Source organism: Lolium rigidum, chromosome 3, assembly GCF_022539505.1.
Source record: "Lolium rigidum isolate FL_2022 chromosome 3, APGP_CSIRO_Lrig_0.1, whole genome shotgun sequence".
Taxonomy (NCBI): domain Eukaryota; kingdom Viridiplantae; phylum Streptophyta; class Magnoliopsida; order Poales; family Poaceae; genus Lolium; species Lolium rigidum.
In genome coordinates, this window is record NC_061510.1 from 122,750,465 (window position 1) to 122,777,838 (window position 27,374).

A 27,374-nucleotide genomic window follows, 5' to 3' on the forward strand; every position below is an offset into this window, starting at 1 on the left:
GCCCTCTTCTTCTGCTCTCTCTCTATCCCTCTCATGCCGTGGACTCGTTCCATAGACCCAACTTCCGTCTTCGCTACTCACACTCAGTCACAGCATAGTCGAGTCGCTCTGCCTATGGACCGCGCTCACGGGCAGGCGGGCAGCGCAGGCGCGGATCCCATGCGCGCACTCCTTTTCAGCGCGAAACAAGGAGAGCAAAGAGCCGGCCCGCCGGCCCGGGGAGACAAAAGCGACGCGCGGCGGTGGACCGCGGCCCCACCGACCGAACCCAGTCTCCCCCATCTGGCCCCACCTGTCATTCTACGCCCTGCGCTCGCGTGTACGCCTTCCCTCGGCGGACGTGCCGTGGGGAAAGGGCAAATTCCAAGCGTCACGCCTGCTGCCACCGGAGGGGCCCCTCGCGGTGTGCCGCCTTGCGTACACCCCAAGCGTCCTCGGTGCACCCCTGTCGACCTGACCCTACTCAGAACGACACGCGGGTCCCGCGACCGACCGGACCCACTGGCAGCGACAATAGCAGCTGCCGGGTGTGTGGGAGTGGAACGCATAGGATCCGCCCTTTAGCTTTATCCGAATCCAACTGACACCATCATTACCAAGCAAGCAAGCACAAGGCAAACAGGTTCCATTCCGAGCCTCTGTCGGCCGGCGTCTCGCGTACTTGGCAAACACTGTTTCCCGCAAATTTGCAAAGCCACTCCCCATCTTCTCCGAACAGCATCTCCACCGGCCTCACGCCTCAAATAGGCGCTGCTACTGCCCTATAGGCCTCTCCATAGTTGCTCCTTTCACTTGGGAAGGACTGTTCCACACCGACGACCCAAAACAAGCACTTCTCAATAGGATTTATTTTGACCAATAAACTTAAATCTAGCAAATAGGCATAGAATTTGATTAAATTTTTGCATGTACCAATTCAAATGTTGGCCAACATCCAGCCACCAACTCGTCGTTATCGTAGTACCGTACTCTACTGTACTGTAGCTACAATGCTATGAAGGTGGCCTGGGGCGTCTCGTGGCTACACTAGTGATGCCATGGGAGGGGTGCGCACAATGCAATGAGGTTCACCACCGCCGATTCATTCTCCCGCCGATCCGCGGGAGGATCCATCCTTCGAGCTCTACTCCTACGTCTGGGACACATTCGGGTCTGGGAGTTCAACCCGTGCCACCGAGCCAACTACTTGGACGATGTCGAGTACTTGAGCCACGGGGACTACGCCCGTGTTCAAAGCACCGCTACCGCTTCCTATAACGGGGCGCCCGACCCGCAGACAACCGCGACATTTGTGCCGACACTAGCACCCAAGGTTGGCCCTCCTCTGGCACCGTACTGGCCTTTTCCCTAGGAGCCCCTGACATTCATCGACCTCAACAACGAGGAATAGGCCGCAACAGCGCAATCCCTAGTTAGCTAGGGTTTATATTATTTTTATTTCTTTTTCTTATTTTCACATTATAACTAGGCTTTATTTTTTTATTTCAGTTTTTATTTTCACACTATATAAATTGTTTTTATTAATGTGCAAATTTTATTAAAATCTAAAATACGTTTGCCTGCTGGGGCTGCCCCGGCCCAAAAGGACAAAAATCATCGGACGGGGCCATTTATATGTTCGAGGGCCGACCTAAAGTTTCCAAAATTAACACATTTATTATTTAATAGTAATAAAGTGGGTCGAACCGTTGGATGCTCCATCAACAAGTAACACTAGTCGCGACAGCCTGAGACCCTCGTCGAGCAGAATCTCCCAAGTACCCTTTGGAAATCGCGGCCGGTGTACTTTTACCAAATAAAGCGTGTGTACTGCACCTTGTTTATGTTTGTGTCGTTGGTGAATTCCATGCATGATTTGCTCATTAACAAAATGCAAAGTACGTACGACGTCGGTTTTTTCTTCCATTGTTCCATCCCGTACTATACTACAGGAACTGCAAGTGGCAAAGAGGAGCGGCACATGATTCACAAGTTTCTTTTAAGACCGTAGTCACAAATTATGAATTCCTTTGATTTGTAGGATTAAAAAAAATCTTTGCTGAATCGATATCTTATGAAAATTTCTTTTTTACGAAAATTATCCGATCTATCAATAATAGTACAAATAGTTCAAAAAATAAAGAAAATTATAAATTGCTACTCGGATTACCTAGCGACGACTACATACACTAGCACAAACCGAAGGCGTCCTAGAGCTGGGCAAAGCTTGTCGTAGTAGACAAACAGAAAATCATCGTGATAAGGTCCAAAGGATCCTCGCACCAGAGCAACAACCATCGCCAATGATGATTTTTTTAAACCGCTCAATTCATAAGATCATATCCTAAAGAGAATAAACACATAGAAATCTTATAGTGTATTTTTTAAATATATTTTGAATGACTGGACCTCATAGAAAAATCTTTATCAAAATAAAAAAATCATCTTTTCGTAGGATTCAACTAGACATGTCGTTTTAATCCCTACCTGTTGTAATGGCAACTATGACATCATTTTACCCCTGTATAAGTGTCCCACACGTTGACACGTAGAAATCGGTCATCTGAGAGCGAATTTGTGGTTTACGCACGTGAAAAATATAATAAAATACTGTCTAGCTTAGAGCGCCAATATAAAAGATGGCCCACAAATGAGATGACAACTATGACCAGAGAATGTGTAAGCGCTTCGTTTTACCCCTATGTAAGCGCTCACACACGTAGAATTCCGTCAACTGCAAGAGAATGTGTGATTTAGGCTTGTTGAGAAATGTAACGAAATGCTGCATAGTTTAGAGTTCAATACGAAAGAGTCACTCTTAATGTCATTTTACTCTCTCTAGTCACTATGGGACAGTCCCAAGGCGTCGACAACTTTATGTCGGGACCATCGGCATAGGTGCCGAACAGAGCAGGCCGCAAAGAAGATCGTCGACACAGGAAAGCCGTTTGCGTAGAGCCAACCTTAGAAAAAGGCCGTCGGCATAGGTTTTTTTCCTCTTGAGTCGGCACAAGCTTTTTTTTTTCTCCACGCACCCCCTAGGAATCGCTTTCTCAGTTTTCAAAAAAAATATAAGAAAATGTTAAAATTTTCAAAAGAATAAATGTCTTTGAGATGACTGTGTATTACGTGTTCTAGTTGTTACAAAAATTAACAAACATGAGTTTCGATATATTATACAAAATGGTGTTATTTTTTTTGGTAAAACGGATTTTCTGGTTGCATACGACTTCCGATGAAAACGTTTTTTATATGAAAATGTATCTACGGAAAATTTTACATCTGATTTCAACAACCTACGACCATTTACCTATTTTCTAGATTCCTCTAAATCAAAAAATAGAAATATGACTTTTTCTTCTTCAGTTTTAGATTTTGATAAAAAATAGTAAAAATATATTTTATTATTTAATATTTAGTATTACTTATCTTAGTCATTGTTAGTTAGTCAAATAATTGTTTGGAATTCAAAAAATAAATACATGTGACATCATGGTTAAAGGGATAATAGGATTGATAGGGTACTATTATCAACAAAGTGTAACTCCTCTACCCAAAGCTCATTCAAAAAACAAAGAAGTTAAAGGTGCTGGACTAAGAGCATGTCTAATGGAACCCTTAAACCCTTATAGCTATAAGGGTCGAGAATTGGCAAAATTGGAGGGGTTGGAGGTGTGAAAAACAGGAGGCATTTAGTGGAACCCTTAAACCCGTAAAAAACGGTTACTTGTACAGGTTGTGGTAGGGGTTGGCCCCTCCAACCCTTAAATGTACAGGTCGGAGCACGGGTTGGGGCCTCGACCCTTAATTTTTTTTACAGATTTAGGGGTTTAGGGGTTCCACTAAATGACATTTGAACCTTTAAATCCGTAAAAAAACGGTTGTATACAGATTTAAGGGTTCCATTAGACATGCTCTAAGAGTAGTCTAAAAATAAGTGACCGAGTGGGCAATTTGACCACGAGTAAATAAACAATTTAATCTAAGAATAAGCATGTTGTGATTAGAGTTAAAAGATGCCCTGGCACTGATCCTGCCAGGCACCTGTGCCGTTGGCACATAAACTGTCAGGGCAAACGGCTAGCGGGGCTGCTATCCGTAACTTGTGCATTTCCTGTAGTGAGTGGAACCGGAGTAGAAATCGGTCTTTATGCTCGTGGAAAAATGTATACCAAAATATTGTCATTAATCGAATATAAGTATTTCCAAAATTTGGCTACTATACATGAAACCACAGCATCAGCCGCTATAGTTCCTCGCTCGATCATAAATTTAGACCATAGCATTTTTTTCCCCACTGTCCCGTGCCTCCCTTTCCTCTTCCTCACCCGACCCAAAGCTGCTCCCTTTCTCCTACACTGTATCAGTACCACCTCCTGCCCTGCCGCAGCTCACGCCTCAACCTCCCCCTCCCCCACTCCACCCCTCCGCCTCTCACGCGCGGCGCCGCCATTGCCGTCCCCGCTCCTCCTCGTCGCGCCATCGCGTCCCCGCTGCCGCCACCCCACCCCATTGGGTTTTCAGGTATGAGCCTTTGTTCATCCAACGGTTACTCAGATCCCACTGACTCCCGCAATTTCTTTGGCGCGCCGGTGCACGCACGGCGCGCCATCTAGATCCGCCCCTCTGTGGAAGCTCGATGCCGCGATTCGCCCCGCCTCGGTTTCTGTTTTATTTTGCTTTTTTTTTTCGAGTAGAGGCCTCGATTCTTGGTTTTGTTTCTGGCTGGATCGTACATTGGTTCCTGCATCGTGCTGGTAGTTTTGCCGTTTGAAAAATGAGTGGTGTACCAGCGGTGACTGGTGACAAAAAGGACCACCTCTGGTCTATCTACCTATCCCTTTGCGGTGTAATGGTAAATTGTTCATCGTGGTACCAATGCACATTTCAGCTCTGCAGGTTTCCATTGACGGAAGCAATCTGGCAATAATGCCTGATCTGTAGCTTTTAGCTAAGATGGTGCAAAGATCTGTAGTGTTGTTGAACTCATCCAGGAGTTGGTTCAGTCAAAAGAGCAATGTGCAAATCCCGCAGTCCATACCATGTATATATTCCTTAGTGTTTGATCTTCGGCAAACAATCCAATTGTGGTTATACTTAACCAGACGTTTTCATGATTCAAGGGATCTAACTTAGACCGATGTGCATTTCAGATTGTATTTTTGTTCTTTTCAATTGACTGAAGTTTAATGAAAGATTTGTGGTATGGTTTGTTTTAGGTTCATGATCCATCGGGAGGGATGAACGGGAGTCGACAGATGGAACTCCACTACATAAACACCGGATACCCATACACCATGACCGAGAGCTTCATGGATTTTTTCGAAGGCCTGACATACGCTCATGCTGATTTTGCTCTTGCAGATGCCTTCCAGGATCAGGTATCAAACATTATATTTGTCCATTTTCTCAACCTAGTGCAACAGTTAGCTGATTCCATTTCCTCGAACCTTTCACTGTAATGTTAGAGTATTTACTGCTTTCTTACTGATGCACATATATCTTCGATGTAATATTATATGTGGCCTGGGACTGTGGTAAAGGCTACCCTTTAATATCTTGTGCTACTTTATAAATCAAACATGGTAGTTATGAATTTCAAATTTTGATAGTTTACGCACCTCATGAATCTAGATTATTTTCTTGCAAGTCTAGTAGCAGCTTCTTTTTTAAGAAACAGAAAGAAGGAAATAGAGTCACTCAGGGGAAAATATGATGATTCCTGAAAGCTCACTTCCATATTTTTACAAATATTACAGTAGTTTCAGTCACGACCTTAGTCACTGTTTCATCAATCCTTATCATTTTCTGTTCCATTCCCCACTTATTTGTTGCTAACGTGCAGGCCAATCCATACTGGACAATGACGCAAACAAACTCGTATAAGTACGGATATTCTGGTGCAGGAAATTACTACAGTTATGGGCATGTGTATGACATGAATGATTACATGCATAGAGCAGATGCTGGACGCAGAGTTTGGGATAATCCCATTCCTGTAAGCAATACTGACTCCCCCAATGTAGTCCTGCAGGGTGGTGAGGCTCCTCATGCAAATGCAAATTCTACTACAGAGGAACGTAAGTTCAGTACTTTGGACATATGGTTTTTGAAAGTTGAAATAATCATTACTCAGCAGTGTTGGAGTGGAAATAATCATTATTCTGGGATGTCAGCCACATAAGCATAAGTTCGGTTAAAGTACTAGGATTAACTATAATATTTTTCAAGGTAGCAATATGAAGTTCCTGATACTAGTGTATTAAAACAGGGTTAAATGCGGTTCCATCTGTCACTAGATTGTAGCTGCAGTAACACACTTCACTGTTTTTGGCTGTTTTTTTATCAATATCTGGTTAAGACACATGTTAACATGTTACGGTGCTTGAAAACAAGGTAGTTTTTATCTAGATTGCGTAATGAACTGAATAGTACCTCCATTAGCCCTTCCTTTCAAAAAAGACTAGTAAGCACATACCCTTTGCTTACTGTTAGTCATATAACAGTGGAAGTTTGTTAGTGTCAGACTATTAGTGACTGGCATTGTATGGTTTGATCCAATTTTTAGTTGATTGAATTCTTACAAGATTTAGTAAAAGAGAAGTCTGGAAGTTGGCTCATAAAATACATGTGTGTGGTTAGACTACCGTTGTTATTTCATTATGCATTTATAGATTATACTGCAAACTTGGTTGGCTTGGTCATGATACTGATGTTATATCCAGCTGTTTTACTTGTTACATAGTTAACTGATTAATGGCTATTTTGGAATACAAACTGTGCACATGCTATCTTAATGGATCCTTATGATTTGGTTACCACATAACATGATAGCAGTAACCGACTATTTTTTTTAATCTTTACCTTGTAGCCAAACAGTTATTCGAATGATACATCTCTGACACTCTCATTTTGTTTTCACTTACAGGTATCCAAACACCAGTGCACCAAAATTCAAGCAGCCCGCAGGTAAATGAGTTTTTCTAGCTTGCGTATTTTTAAGAACTAGTATTTTTTCCCTTTGTTTCTGTATGTCATGTGGAAACTTTGTTTCCCATCAATTCACTGAAAGTTAGTATTGTTGTAATTCCAGGCTGTTTGGCAAGACAACATCGATCCTGACAACATGACATATGAGGTTAATGACTTCTCTTGCATGCTTGTGTCTCCATTTTGTCATGCTCCCTGCTTCCTGTATATCTTTGAGTTGAGCGAGATAGGTAGAAGTCTGCAGAGATTACACCATGCACAATTGGATTGGTCGATGTATAGTTCTTATTTGGGTGCTTCGAGGATCAAAATACTGAACATTAATTATGGTGTGACTTCAGATGAAGAAACTTTTTGTGACTTGAATAATCACGTAGAAGTACTTTTTGGGCGTGCTTATCTAAAACTTACTTGCTTGACAACTCATAGGTAGACACATCCATACATCACACTACTTTTCTTGGTCTCATGCACTGAAACTATTCAACGCACAATACTCTTCAATAGTTAAGCTGTATATTCATCAATCGTTCGTTTCATTGCTAGTGTCTTTTGTCTCATTTGATTGCTTCTGGAAGTTGGTTCACTAATATGTACAATTTCTGTTGACAGGAATTGTTGGATTTGGGCGAGGCAGTTGGAACCCAAAGTCGTGGTCTCTCCCAAGAAAGCATTGCTTCACTTCCGGTCACAAAATACAAGTGTGGTTTCTTCTCGAGGAAGAAAGCACGCCGTGAAAGGTTAGATCTTGCTGCAATTTCCTACGCCATCAGTTCTGAACCATACCGTAGTATTTCTGTCTTCATCGACACACTGCTGCATCATGAGTGCAATACTTTGTCTGTAATTACCTGTAGAGGATACAACTACACCGACTTGGTACTGATTCTTGAATAGAAAGGAAGATAATCTTTAGAGCTTCCCTATTGGTAACAGGTGTGTAATCTGCCAAATGGAGTATAGGAGAGGGGATCTGCAGATGGCACTGCCCTGCAAGCATGTTTACCATGCCAGCTGCGTGACAAGATGGCTTAGCATCAACAAGGTTAGCAGCAAGAAAGAAGAACAATCTGTATCAGCTTCCCGTGTTTACCCTCTGCTTCTTTAGCTCACATGAGTATACATTTGCTCTGCAGGTATGTCCTGTTTGCTTTGCTGAAGTTCCCGCTGAGGAGCCCAAGATGAAATGAGTTATTGCAATTAACCACGAAGTTCTGGCGCTCGGACTCGCAGCACCACCATGCCACCAACTGATGCATGATTTGTCCCCTCTTCCTTTTAGAGTTGTATATTAGTACCAGATCACCAGATATAGGTTATAAGCAGATGTAGCTGGAAGCTGTAACCCGCTTCCGAGAGGTTTGCCGTAGACTGTAGAGTTTGACCGTGAACCATAACCAACGTGCTAGACGGACACTGTCGATCACGCATGCCCGCGAGGTGCTTTTGTTCACCGCAAAGGGCGTGTGCTAGTTTCTGTTAATTCAAATTCGATTAAGATTTTTGTGGACAGAGAAAAGATTCATTTGTAACACTCCCCTGCTTGGACCTGCATTTCCTTTGTCGTGATGTGTTCATGATCCTTTTTTGTGGGAGACTTTGCCGGTTTTTTGGTGTTCTTTTTGTTCATTGGATTCTGTGTGTTGGAGCTCCTGCTCTTGCGTGCAGCAGCCTGCAGCTGGGAAAACTCCTGTATCCACATGTAGCTCTGGACCTGATAATATCAGGTTCCGAACTTTGTTTTGACAGGAGAATAACCTGTATTTAGGTCACAATTGTTGAATCACTAAGCAGGGTAGCAAGGCGCAGACTGCTGATTCATCGCAGAATGCTGATTGCTGAGGTAAAAGATCAACATTTTTCGCTTGGGCTTGTAAACTTGTAAAAACTTCTTAATCAAGGAAAATGGTATAGATCTTTTGCCTTGTTTCATCAAAGGAAAAAAAGAAGATGAGCTGCTACATTGGCTGCTGTAGCCTGTAGGCTGTAGGCCAGTGTTCCAAGGTTTATTTCAAGATAATGGGGTTGCCAACATATATCAGTCAAAGATTGCCGTCACTCGATGGCAGTCGAAATTTGCTGCTATGTGATGCGATTACACCCAATCCCAAAGTTAGGACGAACAGCCAGCTCCAAATCAGGCTCAGATTGACGTTTGTGAAAAAAAAAACTCCACCTTCCTTCTCCTTGCAAATTGAGTCGTCGTTGCAGTCGTGCACACTCGGGAGCTCAGAGTGAGAGCCGGCCTCGTCGTCGCAGAACAAGCTCGATCAGGCGACGTACTATGATGGTGTGACCTGGGTCGTCCCCATCTTCCACGCAGTGGCCCTGCAATCCCTCTCATGCTTTGGCTCACAATAATTGGCCTTAATTTGTCGATCGGATCATCCCATCTCAGCAAAGAAATCATCGACCAATCAATATCCGGCTGATGGGTGCCCGAAAGCATCAGAAATCAGAAGCCTCGAGATGGACGTGCGTAGACCAGCACCACATGAATAGATGATGGAATCCTGCACGAGCACTCTTCCCTGACGCACGCACGTATGTTCCCGGGATCCCATTGACAAGAAACTCCGCACTCTCCGTTGACCTCAAGTTCACTCCAGAAGTCTCGCGCGATCGACGAGATCCCCCTGCACACCATGGCTCGCCTCCTCCACCTCTTGGTCGTCCTGCTCCTGTCGGTCGCCCTCGTGCCGCCGCCGGCCGTGGCCGCGGGGCCGGCCAAGGTGCCCCTCGCGCTCTACTACGAGTCGCTCTGCCCCTACTGCTCCCGCTTCATCGTCAACCACCTCGCCGGGATCTTCGACGACGGCCTCATCGACATCGTCGACCTCCTGCTCGTCCCCTACGGCAACGCACACGTCCGCGGCGAAAACAACACCATCAATTGCCAGGTGATTTCAGTGATTCAGCTCCCCTTTCCCCGTGAATCGTCCAGCTCGCTCTCACTTCCTAGTAGTGATCGAATTGCCGCGCCGCGAATCTCATATTCTCTCTCTTGCCTTCCTAATTGATCGATGCCTCCGGCCAAGAGCAAAATCTCGTTTTTTGATTAGTGGTTCATTACTAGACAAATACTTGAGCGGTAGCTGTGGCAGCAGCGTGGCATTATTGCGGCCAGGGTGTGTCCTGAATCCTGATAAACCAGTCGCCGTCACGGTCACGCCTTCAGGTCAACAAAAATCCATACCTGCAGATATACGCCAAACGTGCGTAGGAAAATGTACCACGTTATAAGGAGCCAATGTTTGCCTTGTTCACTTGTTTTAGTTAAGGTGGAGGAGCTAATATGAGTTCTCATTTGAACTAATCTTTATCGAATCTTTTTTTGAACTGATGCGATGCTAACCAACTACTCCAGCCAGCAGAGAAGTAATGCGATACTCCATCCGTAACTAAAAGGGGAAGAGATCATGGTTTGCAACTGCTACCTATAATCATGTACTACTAAATCAGTCGCCGTCATGCCTTCGGGTCAAAAAGAAAAGAAGAATTCATATGTACAAATGCAAAGAAACTATAGCAACTGGCCTTGTTATAAGGAGCCCATGTTTGCATTGTTTTACTTACACTGGAGCCAAGACGAGCTCTCTGTCAGGTCTATGAACTAATGTGATACTAACCAACTACTCCAGCCAGCAGAGAACTAATGCGACACTCCATCCGCCGGAAAACATGGTTTGTGATGATTCTAACAAGGAAAGAGATCATGATTCTCAACCGCCGCCTATAATCATGCGCTGCTATGTTCTTACGGGTATAATGCACTGGATTTTTGGAAGACCATGCAAACAAGTCATGCTCGCTCCACTATCAGCTGTTCTACCTTAGGATTCTCATTTGTAGTTTTCAGCTTATGGAAGGGTTGCTAAGCCACCTCCTACGAGGTTTTGTATTTTGTTAGCTTTTAGAAACACCACTACCAATCCTCAGGCAATTTCAGTTGCCATCTGGTTTACGCGATCTAGTTCTGACTGAGACGTATCGCACCTAGTTCTTTCTCTTAGAGTGATAAACTCTTCCACAAGTAACATGGTTCATTTGATTGTGCATCTATCTTAGTTTTACAACTGCATCTAGACATGGAGTCATAATTCTAGTTTGGCCTTTAAAGCACCCATTGCCAACTTCATGCTGATCGCCAATATAAACCCCCTATTGCCAAGCCCCTCATCCACTCATTCCAAGCCTGCAAACACCTGTGGCGACCCTTGCCTCTGCATAACCTGCCCATTGTTCCAATACCATGGCCGCCTGTCTCCACCATTTCGTCCCACTCGTGGCGCTCCTCCTGCTGGCCGGTGCTGGTGACATCATGGCGGCGGGGAGCGGGAAGGTGCCCGTGGCCCTCTACTACGAGTCGTGTGCCCTGACTCCGTGGACTTCGTGGTGAACCACCTCGCCAAAATATTCAAGGATGGCCTCCTCGACGCCGCCAACGTCACCCTCATCCCCTATGGCAATGCCAAGGTCGGCGCGAACGGCGCCATCTCCTGTCAGGTTTTGTGCCATCGCTTTGCCACGTGCCCGATTCGTTAGTCTGCTCTGCTCTGCTTTTCCAGTCAACAGCTCCTCTCCTTCCTCCTTTGGCTATAACAGATGTTTCTCTGTTCTGTCGGGGTGTTATTTGTTTCGGAGGTGTGGATTACTGTTTGGCGGTGCATGGTTCTGTTTCTAATACTGTTGGGATGTTGGATTGTTGCAGCATGGCCCCTATGAATGCATTCTGAACAACGTGGAGGCTTGCGCCATTGACGCCTGGCCGGATTTGGTAAGTAATTCAGCCCTCATCATATTCTCAACTTAACCTTGATCACCGAACGCATTGTTGCAACTTGCAACTACAGGAGGTTCCCAGTAAATACTAGTCTGTACTATGATACAATAATCACAACGAGAACTTCGTTACCCAAGTCTGGAGAATTCTACTATATGATATCTATTGGTTGCAGAATGTTCATTTCGGTTTCATCAACTGTGTGGAGGACCTGGTGATGAACAACAAGCAAGAGGAGTGGGAGTCCTGCTTCAAGAAACAGAATCTTGACCCCAAGCCTGTCATGGAGTGCTATGGGAGTGAGCATGGCCAGAAGGTTCGTTCCTACGACGTTACCTTGTATCACTTGCATATAACATTTCTCTTGCTAATCATTTATAGCATCCCCATTTTTCTTCATTGCTCCATCTAGCTTTCGCTCGAGTATGGGAAACAGACTGATGCGCTCGTGCCTCCTCACAAGTACGTTCCGTGGGTCGTGGTTGATGGCGAGCCGCTCTACGACGTTAGTGATAGTAACTCTTCTCAAGTTATAGATCCAATTTTGATTGATGGTTTCTCATTTTTACTAAGCACTAACTGTTTGCTCAGCTCCATGTCTGATTTTTTTGTGGGAAAGCTCCATGTCTGAATTTCACTGTGTGTGTGTGTGTGCACACATTGGTTCTTAAATTATGACGAGCTCGTGTATTTCAGGATTACGAGAATTTCGAAGCTTACGTCTGCAAGGCGTACAAGGGCCATCCTCCAAAGGCTTGCCAGGAGCTGAGCCGTCAGTACCCGATCGTGCAACAGGTGGTGAAGGCGAGCAACGGTGTCAGCTACGACTCCTTCGATCTCGAGGAGATCGATGACAACGTTGACGGCCAGATTAAGATGGTTGGGGCTGATGGCAATTGATAAGTTATGTTCCCTTTTGGGGGCTCACATACCACTAGTCCACTATACGTGAACAATGGATAGTTTCATATTTCTGTTAACTATGGACTTGTAGATCAACAGATCATAAAGCGAGTTATCGTGATATGCTGTTACCTTGATCTGGTATATACTGGGAATCAAATCAATAGCATGCTTGGCTTCTCTGCGGTTGAATGTCAATATCCTGTAATAGAAATAGCCATTTCCGAAATGACCCTTGAGGGAAAATAACACATGGCATTATTGCGGCCAGGGGTGTGTGCTGCTAAATCAGTCGCCGTCATGCCTTCAACTTCAGGCCAATAAGAAAAAAAACATCTATATCCACATTTTTTTTAGGGAATCCATATCTACAAATGCGTTGATAAGGTTATTTTCCTTGCATTAGTTGATGCATCATGCTCATGTTAAGAATCAAGTTAGGGTTATTCTAAAGATTGATTTTGAAAAGGCCTATGATAAGGTCAAGTGGGATTTCTTGATTGAGTAGTGCCATAGAGCTAGAGGGTTTTCTGAGCAATGGTGCTCACTGCTCTTGGTCCAAAAAAATCTGCATAAATAGTACTGCTATTGTGATGTTGAACGATGTTGCAGGCCCCTATTTTTCAGAGTGCTAAGGGGGTGAGACAAGGAGACCATAGTTTAACATGGCAGTGGAATGCCTCACTAAAATAGTTTTGCAGGCTCAGGAAAATAACCTTATCACTGGTCTTGCTCCTGCTTGATAGGTGGTTGCTGTGTTACAATATGCTGATGATACTATTTCTTTTTTTGTACTGTATCAATCACGACCCTGAGCAAGCTATTAATAATGTCAAGTTGCGCTTTTGTATATGTTTGAAATGATGTTAGGCATAAAAAGAAATTACATGAAGAGTGAGATTGTTACCATTGGTGGGAAGTGGGAACAATAGTATTTGAAAAATATTGACTTGGATCTCCTGGATGCAAAGTTAATCAAAAATCTTGATGCTTGGATTTGTGATTCTGCATCATCTGAAGCAAGACTAACCCTTCTTGATTCATGTCTGTCTGGGATTACTTCTTTTTATATGGCTATGTTTTTATTGAACAAAACCTTTGGGAAGAAGTTGGTGGATAAGCACAGAAGGTGGTTCTTTTGGGCTGGAAAGAAAAAGAAAAGAGCCAACTATATGGTTAAATGAAAAAGAGTGTGTACATCTAAAATCAAAGGGGGCCTTGGGGTTAAAGATCTTAGAAAGGAAAACATTAGTCTTCTTGCTAAGTGGTAGTTGAAGTTGGAAAATCAAGATGGACTTTGGCAAAGAATAGTGAAACAAAAGTATCCCAGAAACAAATCTGTCGCTTATGCGAAAACTAGGGCCAATTATTATCCTTGCTGGAAAGCTTTGTTGAAAATAAAAGGAACGTATTGTGAAGGAAGAAGGGTGATTTTTAAAAAAAGACCTTGTTAGATTTTGGTTGGATACCTGGTTGGATAATTTGGCAATTTGTGTAAGGTATCCTCAGTTTTTGATATTTCTGTGGTCCAAGATATTCCTTTTAGATGAAGTTGTCACCTGAGCTTTTGCATCACAAAGCTTTTGTTGCACAGCTTCCTGTTAATACTGCGCCGGATTTTATCAGTTGGAGCCTGGCATCTAATAAGTGTTTTTCTACTATGTCTGTCTACCAGTTGTTGGAGTTCATAACAAATGGATTTGGAAATCTAGGTTTTCTTTAAAATTAAGCTTTTTCTTTGGTCGTTGCATTATGTTGCTATATTGAATAGAGAAAATTTAAGGAAGCAAAAATGGACGGATCTTCATGTTCCTTTTGTGACGACATTGAAAGTGCTAATCACTTATTCTTTTATTGTGCTGTGGCCAAAGTGGTTTGAGGAGCTTTAGATTCGTGCTTGGGATCCAACAGTTATCCTAGGAACCTTTGGCAAAGTTCGGCGAGGTTGAATGCTTGCCTGCCAGGTGACAAGAATTTTTATACTTTATTAACTGTTGCTATTTGCTAGTCTATTTGGATTATTAGAAATAAGATAACTTTCAAAGTTATGTGCTTAAATCTCCTGCTGTGGTGATCTTCCCTGTTGGATCTTTTGTTGAACAAGTCTGTATGCTGAGAAGGATGCTAAGAAGATCAAGGTGGGAACGAAGTAGCTGATCAACAAGGAGGCAATGTTAGCTCGACTTCTCCAGGAGAATGCAGTTGCAGTTCAAGCTTCAGTCTTGTCTATTGTAGGACCTTGATGTGGTTACTCTTGTAGTAGTAGTCTCTTGGTTTGGACATATGTTTGTGTCGTATGAACTTTTGAAAATGTTTGCTTAAGTGTCACCAGGTTTTTGCCCGTAGTGGGCAGCGGGTTTCCTGGCGATGCAAGGATGGCCTCTTTCCCGTTCCTTTTTTTATGTGTGCGTGTTTTGTTATTCGAGACTTTGTATTCCGTTTGCAGTAATAGAAAGGGGTAACCTGTTTTTGAAAAAATAATCTAGAAGTACTTAGGAACGATGGCAAATGGGCCGTGTTACGAGGATCCCATGTTTCCCTTGTTTTAGCTACGGGAAAAGTTGAATAGAGCCGGTGCTTTTTTTTTGTATCTTTCAAGTTATATAATATTTTGATTTGATTTTTTTTGCAAGTCACTCAAAAATAATGAATATAATGTGGTAAAAAATAGTTCAGAACTTTTTTTGCAAAATATTCTTTACATTTTTTCGAAATAAATTCTTAAAAAATAATGACATAAAAATTCGAAATATTTTTTCCACATTCTAGCTGTTATATCTAAGTGATCTGCAAAATGTCAAGTTCAAATTTTGTGTGGTGTAAGAGATACAAAAGTAAGTTGTTTGAGAGGAAAAAAATAGCTAGCGCAGATCTTGATACAATATAGACAGTATGGATAGGGGTGCGCGCTGAGCACCTGCTCTGAAAGTCCTCTCTGGTTAGTTACACTGGAGCCAAGATGAGTTCTCTATCAGCTATTTGAACTATTCTTTATCGATTTTTTCTTTTTTGAACTTATGCGATGCTAACCAACTACTCCAGCCAGCAGAGAAGTAATGCGATACTCCATCCGCCAGAAAACATGGTTTGTGATTCTAAAAGGGGAAGAGATCATGGTTTCCAACCGTCCACCTATAATCATGTACTGCTATATTCTTACACGGCTCGAGTAATGGCTTGGATTTGGGGCAGACCATACAAGTCATGCTCGCTCCACTACCAGTTGTTCAACCTTAGAATTCTCATTTGTAGTTTTCAGCTTACGGAAGGGTTGCTAACCCACCTCCTATGAGGTTTTGTACGTTGTTAGCTTTTAGAAACGCCACTACCAATCCTCAGGCAATCTCAGTGACCATCTGGTTTACGCGATCTTGTGTTCTGAATGAGATGTATCGCACACTGAGTTCTTGTCTTAGAGTGGGAAACTCTTCCACAAGAAACACGGGTTCATTCGATTGTGCATTAGTGTTATTCGTACACTGCATCCAGAAATTAAGTACTAGACAAAATCATCTTTGGACTGTACGTCCATGATGCCTGTATGATCAAATGGGGATTATTCGCAAAAAAAAAATGGGGATAACCTGCATACATCAAGTTAGCAAAGAAGAAATATGCACCCAAATTCGGGTTTAACTGAACTTGAATTCAGGCGTGGTTGGATTGTACAGTATACTCCATCGACATAACTGAGCTAGACATGGAGTCATAATTCTAGTTTGGCCTTTAAAGCACCCAGCTGCACACGTGGCCACCCGCTTCACGCTGATCACCAATATAAACCCCTCCATTGGCAAGCTCCTCCTTCACTCACTCCAAGCCTGCAAGCTCCGGCCTCCCGCGGCGACCCTCGCCTTTGCATCCTCTGCCCATAGTTCGAACACCATGGCCGCTCGTCTCTACCATTTCCTCCCACTCGCGGCTCTCCTCCTGCTGGTCGGCGCTGGCGATGTCGCCGCGGCGGGGAACGGGAAGGTGCCCGTGGCCCTCTACTACGAGTCGCTGTGCCCCGCCTCTGCGGACTTCGTGGTGAACCACCTCGCCAAAATATTCAAGGACGGCCTCCTCGACGCCGCGGACGTCAACCTCGTCCCCTACGGCAACGCCAAGGTCCGCGTGAACGGCGCCATCTCCTGTCAGGTGCGGTGCCATCGTCTCGCTGCGCTTCCGATCCCCTCCTCTCTCCTTCCTTTCGTGTACACTAGATATTCATGCATCTCGGTTCGGTTGGGACCTTGTCGAGTTGTCGGGGATCCTGGGCGTGGGCTTAGTACATTCTTGAGTTCATTGCTGATGCTGTTAGTTTCTGAGGTGTGAATTACTTCATTGTTTGGCGTTGCTTTCTGATATGCTAATGCTGTTGGGATGTTGGCTTGTTGCAGCATGGCCCGTACGAGTGCATTCTGAACAACGTGGAGGCTTGCGCCATCGACGCCTGGCCGGATGTGGTAATTTCATTATTTCACACCTCATCACAATCTCAGCTCAACCGTGGCCACCGAATATATTGTTGCTACTGCAAGAGGTTCCCAACAAATGCTAGTCTGTACTATGATACAATAATCACAACTACTCCGTAGAACTTTATGTTACCAACTACTAGTAGTAGTATAGAATAGTAGAGTTCTTGTTTCTGCTGAAAATCTGGAGAACTGTATATGACAGCTATCTGTCGCTGGTTGCAGAATGTGCATTTCGGTTTCATCAACTGCGTGGAGGACCTGGTGGTGAAGAACAAGCGCGAAGAGTGGGAGTCCTGCTTCGAGAAACAGGGGCTTGACCCCAAGCCTGTCATGGAGTGCTACAACAGTGAGCGTGGCCAGAAGGTTCCTCCTATGACGCTGCACTGTATCATTCACATACATTTCATAGCTAATATTCCTAACCACACAGTGTCCCCATTTTTCTTGCTTGCTCCATCTAGCTTTCGCTCAAGTACGGGAAACAAACCGATGCGCTCGTGCCTCCGCACAAGTACGTTCCCTGGGTCGTGGTTGATGGCCAGCCGCTCTACGACGTAAGCCATACCCACTCTTCGTCTCGAGTTATAGATCCTGTTATGATGGATGGTTCATCATTTTTACTAACAGCTTGCTCACCCTCAGTGCCTGAATTTCACCATATGATGGCTCCTGAATTATGTTGAGCTTCTTATTTCAGGATTACGAGAACTTCGAATCTTTCATCTGCAAGGCGTACAAGGGCCATCCTCCCAAGGCTTGCCAGGGGCTGAGCCGTCAGTACCCGATCATGCAGCAGGTGGTGAAGGCAGGCAACGGTGTCAGCTACAACTCCGCTGATCTCGAGGAGCTCGATGAGAGCGTCGACGGCGAGATTGAGATGGTTCGGGATGATGGCAATTGATAAGCTATGCTCCCTTTTGGGGGCTCAGATACCAACTATACGTGAACACTGGGCAGTTTCATCTTTCTGTTCAAGTTAACTATGGAGATGTAGATCAACCGATCATAAAGCGAGTTATCGTGATGTATGCTGGTAGCCTGATCTGGGTATGTTGGTGTAATGGACTTGGGAATCAATACCATGCTTGGCTTCTCTACGGTTGAATGGTGTGGCCAGTGCTACCGTGTTCCCATGTAGCTGCTTGTTTATGGCAAGTACGTTAAGTGTCTACATTTCGATGCACGTAGACACCAAATAGCAACTACTCCAAACTTAGCAAATTTAAGATAACTTTTAATTGGACAGAGGAAGTATTCCAGCAAGTAGGTACTGTATTCAGCAAATGGGTGTTCTTGTACGAACCATTCCTATACATGACGCCTGCAATCGTAGGCTTGTAGACTACTTGGTCTGTTTCGAAAAGCCAGCTTAGAAATTTTCAATCCGCTATACGGTGAATGCCAAATTTACCATGTTAATTTTTTTTTTCGAAAAATGGCAGGAGCACCGTTAGAACAAGTAGCAGGAAGTCATGCTTGCAGAAAATATTTATATAGAGTACCTTTTTCAAGGAAATGCTATTCGGCTAACTTTATTGACAAAAGAACACTTACATCGTCCATCGAGCTAATGCTTTAACTACTGACATAATAGATGAGTCTAACAATTTGGGTCAGGGGGAATTGAAACCAAATGTACAGGAAACTAAGATAATTAGAGTTTATAAGAGAAAGGATAAGGTGAAACCAAAAGTGGTACGGAGAAGCAGCCGTCTTAACAAAAATAAGTGTTCATCTTAATGAAAGGAAGCTTTTGGAATATTGGAGTTCAGGGATACGGCTAAGCATCTGTTTGTGAATGAAACTATTCATGAATATAAGTTAGATTTTTTTGCAATTCTAGAATCAGGAAAGGACAAATTTTCGGCCCCTTTTTTGAAACACATTTCAGGTGGTCTGGACTTCCAGTGGTAATGTGTACCTCCTATAGGTAGATCATGGGGTATTTTAGTTGGAATAAATGCAGATACCCTCGAAGTAGACAAAGTGGTTGCGGGGATAGATGTGTCAAATTTTACATAACTTCAAAATGCGACAAATTTAAGTGGGTTTTGGTAGCCGTTTATGGAGCAGCTCAAGAGGAGCACAAACCCGCTTTCCTCTCGGAATTGGTGAGGATTTGTGAAGACGAGCCTCTTCCGATGCTTGTTGGAGGAGATTTCAACATCATCAGACGCCCAGAGGAAAAGAATAAAGATAATTTTAATGCGCAATGGTCTTTTATTTTTAATGCGATTATTGAAAGTCTGGACATTTGTGAGTTAGTTCTTTCAGGTCGGCAATTCAGTTGGCCTAATCGACGTGTTGACCCAACATACGAAAAATTAGACAGAATAGTGTTGAATGGGAACATAAGTTATCGGACCATACTCCCCTTATTATTGACTCGGGTGATCAAGCTTACAAAGGAAATAAAGTTAATTTTTTATTTGAATTATCTTGGCTCAAAATTGATGGGTTTTTTCAAATAGTAGCTCAACAATGGGCTTCTATATCTGCTATATATGAAGGTTCTAATTCGATGGAACGGTGGTAAAATAAAATTAGACACCTCAGGAGTTTCCTGAGAGGATGGGCTTGGGATTTGAGCGGTCAGTATAAATTGAAAAAGAGATGCTTTCTAAAATAATTGATAACCTCGATAAAAAAGCGGAGATAGCTCCACTAAATAAAGAAGAGAGAAAGTCGATGCGTCTGGCAAATGAGACTTTAGCTAAATTACAACGTAGTGAGGAATCAAAGTGGGCGCAGCGGGCAAAAATCAAACACATCTAGGAGGGTGGAGATAATACTAAATATTTTCATTTAATAGCCAATGGTAAGCATCGAAGGAAAAAAATATTTCAACTTGAGCAAGAGGAAGGAACAATTGTGGGTCAAGAAAACTTGAAATTATATATTTCAGAATATTATTAAAAAAATTCGGACCTCCTATGGATAATTCTTGTGAGATTATTGAATCCATGACTCATGATATTACACAAATATCTGTTAAAGAAAATGAATGCCTAACTAAGGATTTTACGGAAAGTGAAATTTTTGTAGCCATTAAGCAGATGAAGAAAAGTAAAGCGCCTGGGCCAGATGGTTTTCCGGCGGAATTCTATCAAACTTTTTGGGGAGGTAATAAAAAAAGGATATGTTAGATATATTTGCGAGTTTTCAACGAGGCGAGCTACCTCTTTTTCATCTTAATTTCGGAACAATAATTCATTTTCCCAAAAAAGAAACTGTTATTCAAATACAACAATATAGACCCATTTATTTGTTTAATGTGAGTTTTAATGTTTTTACTAAAGTTGGAATTAACCGTGTGGCCCATATAGCTAAAAATGTTGTTCAACCGACACAAACAACTTTTATGTCTGGCAGACACATTCTAGAAGGTGTGGTTATTTTGCATGAGACCATACATGAGCTTCATAGGAAAAAATTAGATGGGGTTCTTTTAAAAATTGATTTCAAGAAAGCTTACGATAAAGTAAAATGGCCTTTTTTTACAACAAGTGTTAAGAATGAAAGGTAACTTAAGCAAAGTACTCCAAACTAAGCAAATTTAAGATAACTTTTAATTGGACAGAGGAAGTATTCCAGCAAGTAGGTACTGTATTCAGCAAATGGGTGTTCTTGTACGAACCATTCGTAGGCTTGTAGATCTTCTATGCCACAGAGAAGGGGAGCTGGAATCTCAGCCAAGTCCTTCAAGTTCCTTTCTGGCAATATTACCCTCTTGATGCCATATCGATGTGCCGCAAGTACCTGAATGCCAGTGAATTATCGAAGTTAAATATAGTTAAAGAGCACCACGTGAGAAGGATTCACCCTTGAATCTTTTTCATTTCACCAAGAAATACAGAAAATATCAGGAACATATATGGTGGTACCTTGTCCTTAACACCACCAACTGGCAACACCAGGCCCCTAAGAGTCATCTCGCCCATCATCGCGGTGTAACCGGCAGATCGTGGTGTCGATTCCACTCCAATCCATGAGCGCTCACGATCTCGTTCTCGTGCCGATTCCACTCCAATCCACAGACCTTCCAGAGAGCATCAATGTACACTATAAACCTCCACAGTGCTGATACATGCAGTAAGGAGATTGCTAGACACCATCCGAGCCAGGTTGTTGTTCCTTCTCGTCAAGGTAATGGATACCAGAGGCCAATTGATAGGGAGGCGAAGGAAGAGTTACTAATTTCCAGATTACTACTAAAATGGAAAATCGATTAAGCCTTCACACGAGGCCGCTGCTCTGCGCCGGCAGGCCGCCATGCGAGCCTGCTCGCCGCCACATGCCTTGACTAGCCGACCTGAGCAGAGGCCCGACCTCTACACCTTGGTTCACGCCTTTCCATTTCTTGTTTTAGAAACACATGCAGAAGAGAAGAAGGCCTGAGTTACCTCATGGATGGAACCGGGGACGAGGTTAGAGTCACCACGCCACGCCATAAGCGTACCATGCCGCCGGCCAGCAATCGAATAGACGATGACGATAGACTGGTGTAGGCACAACACTCACCTTACCTCTCCTCTCCTCGACAAGTAAAAGTCTAAGTCTAAGTCACACACGCACCCCGCACGCGGTGGGTGAAGATGGTCTCGCATATATAGAGAGCTGGGAGGTTGAAGGAGAGAGGCTGATGTGATTTCCATATGCGGATTGAGACGATGAACGGTATGGATGAGTTGTGCCATGGATTACTAACTTAGCATTGTGTCTTTGGCGGAAATCAAAGCAACCCAAACCAATATGGCAGGTTCTACTTAATTACTGGGTAGCACCCGAGCGGCCATACCAATATAATCCGGCAATCACGGGCGTGGGAAGCGGGCCTTTAAAGTCATGCAGCGCGGACGTGGGATGCCAGCCATTAAACTCATGCAGCCTGATGTTTTCTATTCCAACTGCAGGCTGCGTACTGGTATATAGCATTGATAAAGCGGTCATGCCAATATGATCCGGTAATCACGGGCGTGAGAAGCGGGTCTTTGAAGTCATGCAGCGCAGATGTGGGATGCCACCCATTAAACTCATGCACCTTGATGTTTTCCAACGTACTGGTATATAGGATTGATAAATTCTGTCGGATGACTTCTCATGAACCTAACCAAACGAATACGATGCGTTCTCGAGGACGGACTTGACCAACATTACCGTCTCAAGTCTGCACCGTGGCTTCGTCTCTGAAACACAAGCCACGGCAAGTGCGACACAAGCATCGCCATCAACGATGAACCACTCTGGTCACGCTCGTGGAAGTCTAGCCGATTGGTTTTCTTTAGATTACTAACATAATACGTACGGGTCAACTTCAAATTTTTCCGTTGAAAAAAGAATTACTCCCTCCGATTCATATTAATTGACTTCAATATGGATGTATCTACAACTAAAAATGTGTCTAGATACATCCATATTAGAGTCAATTAATATGAATCTGAGGGAGTAGTTAAAGGTTAGTTACATTTTTCCCATCACCTTGCATAAGTTTTGGACATTAAATATTTGATGTTGAGTTAAAGAAATTACTAGTTCAATTGATAGCAGTTTTGAACAAAGAGAAGTGCAAGTAAAATATTTGGCGGAATCTCTACCAACCACGACCAGCCTATGCATGAACATGAGTTTGCTACAGCACGAACCAACATCAACTGAAGAAGGAAAGCAACAAAATAAGCAACCCCTATAATTGGTATCACAAGTTTAAATACAGAGAAATACAAGTTTAGAAAACCATGCTCAATCATAAAAAAGAGATGCAACCAACCTACACAACATGTAGCCTGACAACAAGCACCCTTAACCTTTTAGGACACCACATCCCTACGTCAACTATAAGAAGAGGGTAGGCCAGAGGCCACGGCTCCCTCCAAGCCGCTTCTCTCCATTTCTGCATCAGGGAGTGCTGCATCCACCCCTGCCCTCCACAAGCGCCACCCACAATAGTTCAATGGCTACTGCTCCATGCAAAGCTCCTCTAGCGCTACGCCCCAGCCAGCTACCACAAACCAGCATCTATCCAGCACCTGCACAAATGATAGGAGACCAAGTGAGAGGGAGAGGTTCACCTCGACTTAAGTACAAGCACACGCAGGCTACAAGATGCGCGAAGCTAAATTCAGTTAGAACATGGAATATCCAAGCTTTGCAAGAGGCTGCAAATAATAGTAACAAAGTTTCAAGTTATAAGCATGACCATCCAATGTCAAATGATACAATGATCTACTAGATAGCAACAGATTTTATGTCAAATTATAGTAGGATCTAATAGAGAGTATGCCCAGTTGAAATCAAATCAAAATGGAGACCAAATGCTATCTTAGCTAGCTCCTAGATTCGAACCTCAATTTTTAGTGTAGCTAGTTCCCAATACCTGCAAAGCGGTGCATAACTTTCTCCGGTCAACACACATGCTCGAGGCAACAACCCACTGTAGCATTTGACCGACGTCTCGCGCTCTCCTGCATATAACAGAAAAAATACTAGTTTATTACAAAGCATATGAATCATTTCGCTATACTAGATAGAGGAAGTTTGCAAAGAGTACATAAATATACACACGCATAATCTGCTGAAGAACAGGGGACACTTGTGCACCTTGCATAAATGTGGTTGATGTAAGGATGCTAAACACAAATGCCACTACAAGGATGTAAAGATTAATCTCAAATGTGTATCCACCACTGCGAACATCACATTCACATCTTGAAAATTGGCATAAACACAATGTGGAACATAAGGACATCCAGTTGGCAGTAATCAAGAAGAAATTTATGTGTAGCTAGTTCACAGGTCTGTGTAGATACCTACCTAGCTAAAGAGTGTGCACAAGTGAAAGACAAAATAAAATGAAGCATAAAATTTTGGGATAGCTAGCTCCCAGGTCCAAGACCTCAATTCATACAAGTCTAGCTCAATATCATTTAGCTCAACTTGCCACAGGAAAAATTCAGCCAAGAACATGGAATATCCCAACTTTGCAAGAGCCTGCCAGATTATAGTAAAAAAGTTTCAAGTTCTTACCATGACCATCCAATATATGTCAAATGATACGAGGATGTACCAAACAGCAATAAGATTTTAAGTCAAGTAATACAAGGATCTACTAGAGAGTATGCCCAGGTGAAGTCAAGTCAAAATGGAGACCAAATGCTAGCTTGCTAGCTCCTAGATCCGGACCTCAATTTGAAGTGTAGGTAGTACCTAGTACCTGCAAAACTGTCGCCACAACTAGCACAATCCTGGTGCATGGCTTTCTTATGTCTACAAACATGCTCTAGGCCACCCACTGCAGCATACGACCGGTGTCTGGTGCTCTCCTGCAAGCAACAGAAAAACACAAGTTTATTACCAATACCATGGATTGCATAGGAATCATTTCACCGAACTAGATAGAGCAAGTTCGCAAAGAGCACATCAATATACACACAAATAATCTGCTGAAGAACAAGGGACACTTGAGCCGACAAATGAGTGATTAAACAGTAGGGAATGTGGACAACAGCGAGTTAAGTTACCCTTCAAATAATAATATTTTTTTGAACGGGCAAATAATAACAAGTTTGTTCAATGATGTTTAGTTACCTCATCTAAACCTCAAAAGCAGCATATCACATTATCTCTCTCTAGGCTCTGATATCTTAAATTCGTAACACCAAGTTTACCTACTGCAGAAAGGCATCAACCAAAGCTACAAGTGTAGATCCGCCATTGTTCACCACAGCAAGGAAGAAAACAAAACCATGTTTTCAGCCTGAGGTGTTACTTGTCAGCCCTGAACCTTTCACCTCGTAAGGACACAAGCACTTCAGGTAATGGATGACAGAGCCCTAGCAAAGCCCCATTTGCTACTCTTGAAAAATAATCGGATTTGTGCACAAACATTTAGTAAAAGAGCATTCTTTTTTCATTCAGGCATTCGTCTAATGGATCGCTACAAAACACTCTGATATGGCATAATACGACATACCAGAACATAAGTATTTTAGCTAGGGCTCAGTAGGCATATCAGTAAGTGATCAACTTGACCTCTGGTAGATAATGTTCAAATTCTTGATACTTCATCCAATGAGTAACCAACCAATTCAAAGCAACTACGAGTGCCATAAAACTATGAACTATACTTATTAACTAACCGTACTAGAAAAGATATATCATCTAAAATTCTTGTAAAACTGTAAATAGAAGAAAACTAGAACTTTATTTCATCTGATCATGAATCTAACCACATAGTTGTCAAATCAACCAAGCATTACAACCAGGCATTCTTGTTTCATACTGATATTTACCTAATGTATCACTATGAACTAATCCTCATGGATTTATAATGATATACCAGCACATAAGCATTTTAGCTACAGATCAACAGGCATATGAAATAAGTATAAGCTAGTGAACAAGTGAACTCTGATATAAAAATGTTAAACAACTTCTTGATGCTGCAGTCGGTGAGCAATGAGTTGACAATTAACAATAGCTACCAGAACAACTAAGCATTATTGAAACTATCCCGAGTAAATGGTTGCACAAGAAAGATTTGTAGTTTAAAGCTCTTGTGAAATTGTGGATAGTGCTGAATAAAAATTCCATTTCATCACAAATCCCCACTGCACAGCAGTAATGAGTATCAAGCAGAGTGCACAGCACATTCACATCTTGGAAATTGGCTTAAACACAAAAACATGCCACAGGAATCGCAAAACAGAAAAATACAACATAATCGAATGAAGAAACTGCCATTGATTTTCCCGCACAACATCTTACAAAACGGCTTCATGCTAGACAGTGAACTCAAAATCGCAACATTCAATCCAAGAGACTAACCAATAGCAGAAGGCAACAACAACAAAGCCTTTATTCCCAAACAAGTTGGGGTAGGCTAGAGGTGAAACCCAATAGCAGAACGCAGAGCGTTATTTTTTAGTTGTTTGAATCTACGTCTAATCAAAACAGGAATATGCATTTTCAGCACCAATTGCTACTGTCCTACCTGCAAAACTATTTTTTTCTTCTCCGATCCAAGTTTGACGAAAGGCAGTCAGCCTGCTTTCATTGCGCTTAGAGGGAGAGGAGTACAAGCGGGAAGAAGAGTTCCCGGGGGTACAAAAGGCTATAAAGCCTAAAATAGAGAGAAACTAAAACGGAAAAAGGAAAAACAAGGGGGGAAAAGAAGGCGAGCTTTGCTCTCCTGAAGAGAAAAAAACAACAGCTAGTCTGGCTCCCGGGGTCTATCTGCGAGAGCAAGAACTCTGCGCCGCCCCGCATCGATCCACAGATTGGCCTCTGTGAGAATGTTTTGGAAAACTATCACTGGTGGGTTACTCTCTTGGCGGAAAATCCTTCCGTTTCATTCTTTCCAGAGGCACCACCAGACCAGAGGGATGACCGAGGTCCACATCTTCCTCTTGCCAAACTCCACCTTGCTCTTGGAGCTGCAGATCCAATCAGCAAGACTCGATGCTTGTCCGGGCGCAAGGGTGAGAGGCAGCTCTGCCTTGTCTAAAATCAGGTCCCAGACTTGCAAAGAAAAGGGGCACGTCGCTAGAAGATGCAGCGCCGTTTCAGGTTCAGCTCGGCACAGGCAGCACAAAGGGTCATGGGGGCATCCTTTTTTAGCCAGAACATCCGCCGTCATACATTTGCCTTGCACGGCCAGCCAGGCATATAGCTTGCACTTCGGTGGCGCGTCCGATCGCCAGATCATTTTAGGGAATGTGGGTTCGATGAGGCCCATAAATTGCGCTTCATAAGCAGATCCTGCAGAGTAGACGCCATCGGCCGTCCATTTCCAGACTAGTTGGTCCGCTATACCAACTGTAAGCCTTACCGGCCTGAGCAGCGTCCAAAGACGGACGAACTGTTGGATGGCAGCCGGGGGCAAGGTGCTTCTGAAGTGCTTGATCCATTTTCCATGTTCCAGCGCTCTTGAGACAGTGATGGACCTTAAGGTGCAGAGCTTGAAAAGATCGGGGAAGGTCGTGCTGAATTTGCCTTGCGAGTGCCACTTGTCAGTCCAGAATTGGGTTGCCGATCCAAGTTTGAACCTAAGAAACCTGGCAACATACACATTCATCGGCTCCATGACCACAAGAAACTAAAGCCATAGCTCACATAGCCGTATCACCCCACAACATGGAGAGGAGAAAAGACCGGCACCAGAAACTTACCAAAAAACCATGGGAGTCAAAGAAGGCCACCCTCCACGCATGCATCAAATAACAGCCTCCGATGCTCCAAGGTTTCTAAAACTTGCAGTT

The 27,374-nt window shown here is 43.3% G+C and overlaps 3 protein-coding genes and 1 pseudogene across 3 annotated transcripts; all 4 read left to right on the forward strand.

Moving 5' to 3' along the window:
* The first annotated feature begins 5,219 nt into the window (after positions 1-5,219).
* On the forward strand, positions 5,220-8,372 carry LOC124698140 (E3 ubiquitin-protein ligase BIG BROTHER-like). The gene is made up of 7 exons (XM_047230656.1): positions 5,220-5,360; positions 5,825-6,059; positions 6,908-6,948; positions 7,073-7,117; positions 7,582-7,709; positions 7,906-8,014; positions 8,106-8,372. Exons 1-7 carry the CDS (start codon positions 5,220-5,222, stop codon positions 8,157-8,159), a joined length of 753 nt encoding a protein of 250 aa, XP_047086612.1. The 3' UTR covers positions 8,160-8,372.
* Positions 8,373-9,503: 1,131 nt separating this feature from the next.
* LOC124702248 (gamma-interferon-responsive lysosomal thiol protein-like) lies at positions 9,504-12,835 on the forward strand. The gene is made up of 5 exons (XM_047234370.1): positions 9,504-9,869; positions 11,681-11,746; positions 11,928-12,068; positions 12,165-12,257; positions 12,449-12,835. Exons 1-5 carry the CDS (start codon positions 9,615-9,617, stop codon positions 12,650-12,652), a joined length of 759 nt encoding a protein of 252 aa, XP_047090326.1. The 5' UTR covers positions 9,504-9,614; the 3' UTR covers positions 12,653-12,835.
* LOC124702250 lies at positions 11,222-11,663 on the forward strand (annotated as a pseudogene).
* A 3,705-nt stretch (positions 12,836-16,540) lies between the features above and the next one.
* Positions 16,541-18,019, forward strand: LOC124702249 (gamma-interferon-responsive lysosomal thiol protein-like). The gene is made up of 5 exons (XM_047234371.1): positions 16,541-16,795; positions 17,038-17,103; positions 17,341-17,481; positions 17,580-17,672; positions 17,825-18,019. Exons 1-5 carry the CDS (start codon positions 16,541-16,543, stop codon positions 18,017-18,019), a joined length of 750 nt encoding a protein of 249 aa, XP_047090327.1.
* The last annotated feature ends 9,355 nt before the right edge of the window (positions 18,020-27,374 follow it).